We start from the raw sequence: 12,272 nt of genomic DNA on the forward strand, positions 1-12,272 counted from the left end.
ACTAATTAAAATTTTAAAAAATGAAAAAAAATTTTTTTCAAACTAAGCTGGGATTTTGATCAAGATTCTCAATCCACTGGTTAATCTGGTGAGAACTGACATTTTAACAGTATTGTCATTCAATTCATTAACACATAATATTTCCGCATTTAAGTAGGTCTTCATTTCTCCTGGAAAGGTTTTGTCGTTTTCGATGGAGAGATATTGCAGATATTTTGTCAAAGTTAGTCTGAAGTAATTAATAATTTAATGTTATTATAATCGCATTAATTTTAAATATAATTTTTCCACTTTGATTCCTGCATTCTGATTGTTTATGTTACAATTTTTTAAAATTAACTTATTGGTTCTAATTGTACTATTGTTCAATTATTGTACTATCTGTGGTAATTTTCCTCATAAAATGAGTTGTAAATTATTAAAAAACAAAAACAAACAACCAAGTATATATATCAAAATGATGTAGAGGCCTAATGTCAAACTTCTAATATTTTCATTTATTCTTGCTGCCCTTTCTCAACTCTAGAACCCAAACATCATATTTACTGCATAAATAACAATGCCCACAGAAAATATAACTGTGTTGTTCAGCATTATAAATCAGAATTTAATTTCTACTCTAAGACTTAGGGTATGGAAGGAAATGTGTTCCTGGAACCAAAAAAGCAGTGCAAGTCCATTAAAAGTTCCACCAATTTTAGTACTTACCAGTTCCTTTGCTAAGATATGGGGGTTTGAAGAACTTCACAACACCATAGACATTGACAATTGTACCACCTTTAAGTTGATTCAGGGGTGTGTAAGTATAATGAGTTGCTGGAACCTAAAGGATGAGAAGACAGTTAATAAATTATTTTTTAGAGTCATGTTATGATCAATTTGTAAATTCACAAATCCATATGACTATATTTTATCCTTTTAAAGTGTCAAAAAAAAAAGTTGTAGCCTGAAAGAAGGCTATGCACAACTTACATCAATTGTGTGATAATTTTCCTTCAAACTGTTTATAAATGGTACAATTTGCATGTCAGCCCGTAAAAGTATAATCAGTAAATGAAATATAATAAATCTTCAAACAGTAGAAAACTGCATTATTAAAATGCCAGCAATTAATGTAAATGCTGAAGCAATAACATAAAATAAGAAATATAGAATAAGAAATAAGAAATATATATACATTTTCATTGTTAAAGAGCCAAGACAAGAGTTTCTAAAGGTAGATGACATGGTATATAATGAGTCAATTCTAGAATTCCTGGAAGGGCAACAGAACCTGGTACTATGAAGAAAGAGCTCTACAGTCAAGGAGCCTCCCAACAGCAATTAGTGTATTAAATACTCCCAAGTGTTCCTGTAGTAGTTAGATCATTATAGCTGTCTTTAATTTAGTATCTCCCCCAAAAAATATCTGGCCAAAAAATCATGTTTGGGGGTTTAGTATCTAATGTTATCACATAGAGCAAATCCTAAGAAATGCAGTTTAAAAGGTTTGGTTTTGGTTAACCTTAACAAATATTTCAAAATTTATGGTATATAATTCTTATTTTTATTCTATACTGCTGTAATGATTTTACTTAGACCTAAATAGAGCCAGGTTATGGTTCAGAAATGTTTGTAAAAAATTATCAGAACAATAAATGAAAGGAAAAGCATGATTATTTTCTAAAGTAAATGTCCATAACTTTGAAAAGAAATGACAAGGTAATTTACAAGACTATGTCTACATATTAACAGTGATGACCGGTTCTTAAAAGGTTTTAGTCATGTGGTTCCAGCCATCCCCACTCCCAACTGGAAATTAGGTTACTTATCCCTCTGGGAGTCAAATATTAAAAATCTAATCATACTCAATTAGCTTTTTTAAGGAGCCTGATCATTCAGGAAACACAAGAAGAGCAGGGCTTAAAAATCTAATCACATCTTAATAGAAAAGTTAAGTTGTAGCCCATGAATGATGAAAGAAGAGTAATGGTCAGCATATGGAACAGAAAAGAACAGGTATATGCTCAATTGATGAAATAAGTGGACCCAGTATTCTCTCTTCTCAAGTTTCTCCCTAATGTTAGGGAGAATGTAATGAGAGCAGGGTAGGTAGAACACTAAGGAAAGGCTTTCTGAAGGAGGAAAGAAATCTAATTTTTGAAAGAGAAGTAACAAATTTGAGAATATCACGTACAAGAGAATGGAGACCACATTACAAGATAAGATATCTGAAAATAATTTCACATGGCTGAGCAAAGAGTTTGTCTAATCTATATGACTGTAGGCATACAGTATTTATGGTATCCTATCAAAACTCAGACTGATAAAGTATCCACTGCAACTTACTATGGGAATGCCTGATGAAGAATTACACTGCACACCAACAAATCTACAACAGTACTGTCCTTTAGAACTTCCTGCAGCAATGGGAATGTATTGTATCAGCACACTATGGCTATTAAACAATTTAAACATGACAAGTACAAATGATGAACTGAAATTTTAACTTCAACAGCTATACTGACTAATGGCTACACTATTGGACAAAAACAGGTCTAGACAGTCACTTGAAAAAAATATTAAAATAGATTCATGAGGAAACCATGGACTCAAAATAAACTAATGATAACTTGACAGCATTATCAAAAACTTAGCAAGTTGGCTAATGGGACTACATTTCTCATAGACATGAAAGATTTCCTTTTGTCCTGATAGCTTAAAAACCATTAAATTATGTAAACGGCCAAGAAAAAGTGAGCACTGGGTTACATTAGATATAATCTACATACTATGCAAGAAGCTAACTGGTGGGTAAAATCAAGTGTAGGAGACAACATAGGCCTTAAGAGAGATAAGACACCTAGCAGCCTACTTCAATTCATTCATCCATTCATTTATTCAGCAATGGGGTCATTCAGGGTATTGAAAATGAAGATATGAACAAAATGCAAATATCCCTGCACTAAAGGACAGACCATAAAAGGGGGGAAACTACTTAAATAGGGTTGTCTTGGAAAGTCCCTTTCAGATATGTAAAGGAAGGAACCAATTAAATAAAATATAGAAGTTGGGGTGAAAAAAGAGTACTCCAAGCAGAGGGGGAAAAAATGGCGTCTGAAAATCTAGAAAGAGATCAACATGGCTGGAGTATAGTTGTCCCAGGTAATAACAAGGTTAGGGTAGACAGGAAGATAAGGGGTGGTTTATGTTAGCTCTTCAGATCAATTAACTGGGCCAGTAATGCTTCTGAATACTGGACATAAGATCAACTGATTACCCTAAGTAGCTTGACAAGTGCCGCCTTTCCTTTACCAGAGAACAAAATAATGTATTTCTCAAATGCTAAAAACACCTCCATGGGAATACAAAATGGTACATGCACTGTGGAAAACAGTATGGTAAGTCTTCAAAAAGCTAAATAAAGAAGTATCATGTGACCTGGCAATTTCACCCCTCAGTCTATATTCAAAGAAACTGAAAACAAGCATTCAAAAACATACTTGTTGTAGCAGTTTGATATGATTATGAATTCCAAAAATAGATATTGGATTATGTTTGCAATCTGGTCTGTACCTGGGCGTGATTAAGTTATGATTAGGGTTTTGATTGGGCCACGTCATCAGGGCCCAAGGGGTAGGGTCTCACAGATAAAAGGCATGGCTAAGGACAGAGTTGAGGGTTTTTGATGTTGGAGTTTTGATGCTGGAGTTTGATGCTGGAGCCCTGGGAAGTAAGCTCACAGAGGAAACAGAACCAAGCCCCAGGAAGAAAAGAACCCTGAGCCCAGGAAGAAGCAAGCCTTGGGAAGAGAGGAACCCTGAACCCAGTGAGAAGCAAGACCCTGGAAGAAAGGAACCCAGGAAGCCTGGACCCTCGCAGACATCAGCAGCCATCTTGCTCCAACAGGTGAAAAAAGACTTTGGTGAGGCAAATAACTTATACTTATGACCTGGTATCTGTAAGCTCCTACCCCAAATAAATACCCTTTATAAAAACCAACCAATTTCTGGTATTTTGCATCAGCACCCCTTTGGCTGACTAATACGCTTGTACACTACTGTTCATAGCAATATTATTCACAATAATCAAAAGGTGGAAACAACCCAAGTGTCCATTAACAGATGAATGGATAAACAAAGTATAGTACATACACACAAAGGAATATTACTCAGTCATAAGAAGAATGAAGTTTTTACACATGATACAGTATGGATTATCCTTGAAAATGTTATGCTAATTGAAATAAGCAAGGTATATATGGGAAATACTGTATGATTTAATTTATATGAAATATCTAGAAACAGTAAATTTATGAAGACAAAGTAGGACTACAGGTTACCAGGGACTATGGAGAGGGGTGAAAGGGAAGCTGTTGCTTGGTGGGTAGGGTGGATTTGTAAATTTTTAAGTAAACTTAATAAAAATAAAACAACAAAAAACACACCTCTGATCCTAAGATATCCTAGTCATTTAATAATAATTTTTCAGGGAAAAGACGACAAACCTCAACATAATTACAACTTTTCAGGAAAACAACAAGAACCTCAACAACAACTAGAAATTTTTTTCCTATCAACTGCAATATCCATGTTCAGTATAAAAATGTGAAAATGTACAAAACATGCATCTCAGAATAAAGAAAATAAAATCATAAATCTATGCCTGAGATTTAAGAGTTTAGAATACTTGGACTTTGTGAAAAATTATTTTTGCCCTGTTCAGTGGCTTTTTCATTTACTTCTGCCATATTTACTGGTTCACAGATGCATCATATATTTGAAGTTGACCAACATGTAACACTTTTGAGAAAATATTAGTACCCAAGGCTAATTCACATTTTTTAAAAAGTGCATCAATCCTTTCATTTTTCAGTTTCCCCAAAAAGCAAATTTATATTATACTATTACTGAGAATTTAAAATCCATATCCCTTGGTCATTTTTACATGAAATGGAAAAGTCCCTGGACTCTGATTGTCCATTAGAAGCTAAAGGTTTAAGAACATAGGTAGAATATTAACATTATAGTAAACTTTATCAATATTTTACCTTCCTTCCAGTTTCACTCATTTATAAGTAGCCCACCAGTAAAAATGGGAACCTTCCTATTGCTATGAAATAAAAATTTTATGAAAAAGTGAAAAAAGTGGGGGGAAAAGAGAGCAAATGTATCACAAGTATAATAAATATCTTTACTTAAAATTGTGTAACTTGTCAAGTCACAATTCAACAATAAATACAAACTGATAAAAAAATGAATTTTCCTAGAGTTACTGATAAAATCCCATTGTCTTCATAAAGTACAAAACTCTATTCTCTTTTGTTTATGTAGCTTACACAAAATATCGGCAGATGTTCCAGACAGCAAAATAATCAGATATTAGTTATTAAGTAAACATATAACTTGAAAGAAACATAACCAGATATCAAAAAATAGAGATTATGGTTTCCCTTTGTATCAATACTATTTCAAAATCATACTATGAAGTAGATCAAATTTATATATTTACATATGTACATTTTATATATAAAAGTTGAATATCTTACCAAAGACATAGATTCTATCAAAAAATCTCTTACAGATTTAACGTAAACCTGAAAAAAAAAGATAGAAAGAGGACTTATTTTTGTACAAATAATCTGTACCATATAACATTCAAATTCACTTAACTGGCATAAGGTTATTACTTACAAATTAAGAGTGACATAGGCAAAATTTTCTAAGCTAAAGCAACTTAAAAAAAAATTAAAGCTAGACAATCAAATGAAAATGTGCTTTAAGCAAACTTAGAATTCTCAGAGACTAACTGAAGTATTTAGTTCTGAAGATTAATTGTAAAAGAGAAAAAACATATCAATCCAAAGGAAGTACATAATCAGAGTTGATATTCAAAATTTTTTATTTAAAAGAATCATGGACTTTATTAGAAATAAAAAGAAAAGGAAATGATGTAGTTATCTCTAGCTGGAAAACTCCATTTGCAGTCTACTGTTAAAATTTAATAACAAACATAGCACATTGCTAGTCCTTAAAGAATCTTTGTGCATATGAGAAAACACTAGACAGACACTGGCCTGTAGGCACATGGCCTGGCCCAATACAGGCAGCCCTGACCAAATGGGCAGTTTTTAAATGTGTGTATGAGGAAAAGGGAAAGGGATAAGAGGACAGAAAGGATAATCATTTTAACAAAGAATAAAATAATAGGAAAACACTTTTACCGAAAAAGAGGAACCTGATCGATTTAAGGTGAAATCAAATACACCATCAAAGGAAACCTATGATACAGCTGCAAAGAATAGGATAAGGTTTAAAGGGTCTATGCAATTTTTTAAAATTTCATTAGTAAGTATCTATAAGGAATTTTGCGTTCATATGTGTGGTCATTCTAAACATAAAGTCAAGAAAAAAGTTATATTTCTAAAGTTAAAACATTCAACTAAAATAATTCAGTCAGACTAGGTAGCTTCTCTGCAGATTTGCAGAAATACTTCTATTCCATCACTTTGACTCACTGAAATCACAATAGGCTTAGAGATTAACAGCTGCACACTTACATAAACAGTTGACTTGAAATCTTCAAATGCTTTCAAAAATAAAGAATGTTTAGCATCTCTGTTCGTAGATGATGACAAAACAACAAATCCAGTCAAGGCAATAGTGTCCTACATACAAAATAAAATTTTAATCAAACACCAAAACATCTATACTTCTGTATAAGTCACAAAAATCCTTATTCTTATTATTTCAAAAACAGGAATCACCTTTATAAAATGGAAAACTGGTTAGCCTAAACCTGTTTAATGCTTTGTGAATATAAGCTTTAAACTACTACCTCCTTTAAAATGGGCTTCAACATCTATAAGCCATTGCATAGGCAAAGATAAGTATGATGGTTAGATTCCTTGCACTACTTTGTGGACGAGGAAAATGCTAAATGATTTAAGAGAATTTATCTATCTAGTGGAATTTAAAACATCAGTGCTGAGAAGCGGACTAGGCCCAATGGATAGGGCGTCCACCTACCACATGGGAGGTCTGCGGTTCAAACTCCGGGCCTCCTTGACCTGTGCGGAGCTGGCCCATGTTGCAGGGCTGAAGCGCGCAAGGAGTGCCCTGCCATGCAGGGGTGTACCCCGCATAGGGGAGCCCCACGCGCAAGGAGTGCACCCCATAAGGAGAGCCACCCAGCGTGAAAGAAAGTGCAACTATTATCTGTACATATAAATTCAGGGCATGTAAAGTACATAAACTTTACAATTATATACTACCCAGAACAGGGATGTTTTCCTTCTATATAGTTGTATAATAGTCATAGGAAGCCATTCTCCATTTTTTTCCTGCCTTTCTCATTCATTATTTAAATTTCTCTTCTCATACTTTCTATATACTGGAACATAGATTTTATACACAGAGAGAGAGAGAGAGAGAGAAATGTGTATTTGCTAGTTGGTTTATTTACCTCATTACTCTAATTTTAACACCTAAATCTTAAGATCAATAGAAATTTCTGGATTTTAGGTCAACCACTTCAATAATTTTGTTCTCTGTCAGGTAGAAGTCTTCTGCATTACTGTTATGTGCTTTGAACCTACAAAGGCCTGATGTCAATCTCCAGAATTCTCTATTCTTATCTATTAACTAGGCTGTGAGCATCCTGAAGACAGGGGTCATAATTCTAGGGGGTGGCACAATGGAAGCCCTCCATAAACATACTCAATCAAAGGAAGGATCTTATGTTGTCCTTCTATATCTTTGACCCTATCAAATCCTGCACACTTTTTCTTCAGGTGAGATTGCAAACACAATTGTAGTGAGCTGAAAATGTCAAATAACCATAATGCTTCATAACTAAATGGCAGAAAATTTTCTTTCTCCTTGAAGATTTTATACGGCTACACTATGTTTTAAGCATTTTAAAAGGGGAATAAAATAATAATGAAAGAATGATTCTGGGACAAAGCACTTTTACAAACTGAAAAATAAGTAATGCTTTCAATTTGCCCCAAACTAATACATTATGATTTCAATGGAAGTAACATGTTAATTAAAGATTAAAAACTGTTTAATCAAACTAACACAGTAAGATAATTTAAAGTAGGGTAACTACTGATTTATCAGTTGTAATTACTCTTAGTACACATAAAAAATAACCTACTGCCCTTATTCTCTATTCTGCCTAAAAATGTATTCAAACATAAATAGTATATGAAAATATACCAAATAAACTGTTACAGGAACAGATGAACAGTTTTCTATTTTTCTGTATAACCTAAACTATTTTAAAAATGAGTATGTACCTATTTTATGATGGAGAAAAACTTTTGAAAAAAATGTGGACACTGAAACTTTAACAACTCATTAAATATTTGGGAGAGCTAAATAAACCACTAATAACCTATACTTTTACACAAATTTCTAATTTTTTTAAAGCATCAACATAGTCAGCATTTTTTTGTTACAGATACTTAAGAAGAGATAATACAATAATTAAACTACCTTCAATATGAAAACTACATGGCAGAAGAGTAAAACATTTAAAGAAAGAGAATAAATGATTAAAAGCTGGACAGCAGTACTGATAGGAAAAAGTTTTCATTTTTTCTATTTTAACATTAGTTACTTAAAATTTAGTAAAAAGTTAAAACTTTTCCTCTAAAAGATATTTCACAACATGGAAATAACCAAAAACAATTTTTAAGAAAAATAATGTTTAGTATTATAAACATGGATTTATAATTGAATACATATATATACATTTAATTGAAGGTCAACTATTATCTTACTCCAATTGACCTTACTCATATTTCCATACTTCTCTTATATGCCTAGTACTTTCCTACACACATTTTTTACTTATTCTGAACCCCTGACTAGGAATAAATAGCATTTTCCCCATTTACATATATTTGACTATTCATCTTTCAAAGTGTGGCCTACAAATGCTACTTCTTTGTGAAGTCTATCTTAGACTATCCCTACCCTAGAAAAAGTAATCATTGCTTTCTTTGAAATCTCCTATATAGAATTTTGGTATATTTTACCTTTTGTATTATTTATGAACCTGTGTTAATGCCCTCACTATACTGTACTGTAAGCTCCTTGAGACTAAGAATAATGTCTTATATCCATCTGTAAATCCCGTAAGAGTGACTAAAAGAAGTTTCTGTTCTTACTTAACAGTCAACAAATACCTGGTGAATGAATTAAATACCTGGTAAAAAAAAAAAAAATACAGACATAAACAAAAAAGTAGGAAAAAAATGGCTCTTAGGATCCATTTCCCATGATTTTACAAATCATAGTGAATTTTAAATTAACTCAAGTACATGCAGAACATGATAGATATTAATATATAAAAGGCAGTATGTTTGTACAAACCCTCATTAGACTGAGTAAAAATGAGATTTAATATGCAATACTGTAAGTTCTAAGCTTCTGAGAAGAGCATCCTAATAGCTGAGGTCATTTAAATAACAGTGAGAATTACACAGTTCAGTGCTAAAAGTATATCCCACAAACCAGATTAGGGGTTTATCTCAATCTATTAAATAAAGACCAGCCTGGGAAGAATACTAATTTTTTGAAAATAATAAGACTTATCAGTGAGTATGTACGCAGGAATATTATGAATGTAAAAATACATTTAGTATAGCTGAAATCATGAATTTACTCAAGTTATTCACATATCAGCAAATGGGTCACCTCCCTTAATGTCTGTACTAATCAGCCAGTGTTACAGAGTGAGCCCCTATCATCAAACCCTGTTTGGTTTAGCCAACAGGAATATTTCTACTACAGATAACTCTCAGGGAAAACAAATAAAATCAGTATAGGTCTTTTAAATATGAATAAATGTTCTTTAAAAATCAACGATTAAATTACTATATCACTTATTTGCATACTAACAAATATGTTTTTACATGCTAATATCTCCTCTGAAGAAAGAGATCACTGGTGAAATAAGAAAATGAATAAGGGACTAACATAAATGTAAATTTCAAGACTAGTACATAAATTTGCTGATTTTAATAGTACAACTTGAGTGTTAATGTATTATCTAAGTGAGCAGAAAAACATGAAACAATTAACAATCCAAACAGAAAAGTTCATGTGACCTTAACGAGCATTAAATAATGTTTAGTTAAATAATTGTTAGGTTATCATATTTTAACACATTGTTAAATAGCAAGAAGGTGCACCAAAATCTTTAAAAGTTATACAAGTTATTACCAGCCACGTATTGTATGACTCCCCTTGATATTCTGCCTTCTTTTAATTCCCTAAACATTCCAGGATCCCTCACACAGGGCCTTTCTCCTAGGCTGCTCTCTTACAATCCACTCCCCCAACATTCCTGTGCTGTTCTCATTCTGCCTCTCAGTCTTCTTAGTAAGGTATCACATCTGGAATATTATTAATTATGTAAGAGTTGTTTAGCAATACTTTTCTCCATTGGACTCTACTCCATGAAGACAAAGTCTATGATTGTTTCATTCACTGCTACATCCCCTATACCTAGCATAACAGAATACAGAAAATTAAACAAGTATTTGGACAACTAAATGAATAATCAAGTTTCTTGAGTTTATACTCACCAACATAGCATGGCTTCATGGAGTTGTAGATAAAATAAATTACACAACTATTAAAAAACTTACTGCACAGAATCTCAGCAATTTGGAACTGAGGACCTTAGAGATCATATAATCAAACATCTTCATTTTTCATATAAGAAAATAAGGACAAGAGAGGTTAAATCAATGGTCTAAGATCATGTATAGCTATTTAATTGTAGACCAAGACAAAAACCAGATTTCCTGACTACCAAGCTAGACTCTCTTCTGGCTCCTCTTTGAGAAGTAAATCTTAGAGGGGTAAAAAAAAAATGTATTAACAGTTTGGGGAAGAATTCTTTTTTTTGTACTTTCAAAAGACTGTGGAAAAATCAATCTTTATTTTGATCCACACAGTAAATGTTAAAATTACTTTAAATGAAAATTGAAAAAAATTTCTCATAAGGAGGGAAGACCAACTAAAGCATGTGTAATCCTGAAAAATGTATATTATTCTAGCAAACCAAGGGTTAAATTTTGTTAAAATTCATTTTATTGTTTTGGAATTTTTGTTGTATTCAAACACAGAGCTAAATGAAAGAAACCAGAAAGTGACAAAGGAGAAAGGTATTGTTAGTTAACTACACTGAAGGAACCTAATTAGAATAATCTATTCCTTTACACAAAAAGTTTTACCTTTCAGTTTCAACAATCTTTTAAGTATGACACAATAAACCCTGAAATAAAGAGACTACTTAGACCTTCAAATGATCAACATTCATTGATTTCAAACCCAGAAAGAATTTAAATTCAATTGTGATCTCAGTCTTCTCACCATTCTATTTTAAAAAGGAGAAAACTATGACTTACCATTATTAATATCCTGTTATCTGACAAGTACTAATTAGCTGGTATAGTTCTATTTTAATGAATACTGGTTTAAAATTTATTATAAGAGCAGAAAACGTCTTTCATTTGTCAGTGTGACCTAATGTTAATAATCTAATACTGTGTTTGCTTTGTAAACGTATTGTACATGCTTTATTATCTTATAACCCTTTTATATTGTTTCGCAAAAAACTATTTAATAAAAATAAGAATCTTGAAGATGGATGAAGATAAGACTACTTAAAATAAGGTAATATCCTTAATATTCATTTATTTTTTTAAACTGTTCTCTAAGAGACCAAAATATACTAATTGAAAAGAAAACAACCTATACAACACTATGGCTATTAAAGTCATCTGGGTGAAAAAGCTTATACATAAGTGGATACTCTAGGATACTCATCCTCACCTACAAACTGCTGGTTCTTTTCACCAAAATTAGGTATGCACTTAAGTTTTACCGCTAAAACAGGATACTAGAGCCTCTTCCTTATCATTCACTAAAATGGCCTTTTCTCCCCTGAAGTAATTAGAAGCAAATAATTCAATGTTTTGCTTATTAAAAAATACAGGGAGAGAAGAAAGGAATGGTAACTTCAATTATATTAAAACTAAATGACTACTAATTCAAAGTATTATGGTAAAGATTATCTATGTATACTCAGCAGCTTGAAGTATTGGGCCATAAATAGCTTGTTTTTGTTTTTTTTAGAGGGATGGGGAGTCAGAAAACATGTAGTGTAGCTTAGTATTCATATGCAAATTAGTCATTAAACCGTTTTGTTCATTTTCTTGATCTCAACACAGCACTGTAAAATATATTTTTCTAGTTCAGAAGGAAAAAGAT

General features: G+C 32.2%; 1 protein-coding gene across 6 annotated transcripts in view; it reads right to left on the reverse strand.

Moving 5' to 3' along the window:
- Window positions 1-12,272, reverse strand: part of POT1 (protection of telomeres 1) — a 105,644-nt gene that overhangs the window by 71,472 nt on the left and 21,900 nt on the right. For 4 of the 6 annotated variants that reach the window (XM_004478252.4, XM_058297318.1, XM_058297314.2 and 1 more), the window contains 3 exons: window positions 6,539-6,646; window positions 5,528-5,575; window positions 709-823 (listed from right to left, as the gene is read on the reverse strand). In XM_004478252.4, the coding sequence (XP_004478309.1) occupies window positions 709-823; window positions 5,528-5,536 (124 nt within the window). In that variant the 5' untranslated portion in view covers window positions 5,537-5,575; window positions 6,539-6,646. Of the gene's footprint in view, window positions 1-708; window positions 824-972; window positions 1,048-5,527; window positions 5,576-6,538; window positions 6,647-12,272 lie in introns of those variants that run through there. The other 2 variants (XM_058297313.1, XM_058297312.1) reach the window with 1 other exon arrangement.

This window comes from Dasypus novemcinctus, chromosome 5 (assembly GCF_030445035.2).
Source record: "Dasypus novemcinctus isolate mDasNov1 chromosome 5, mDasNov1.1.hap2, whole genome shotgun sequence".
In the NCBI taxonomy this organism is placed as follows: Eukaryota; Metazoa; Chordata; class Mammalia; order Cingulata; family Dasypodidae; genus Dasypus; species Dasypus novemcinctus.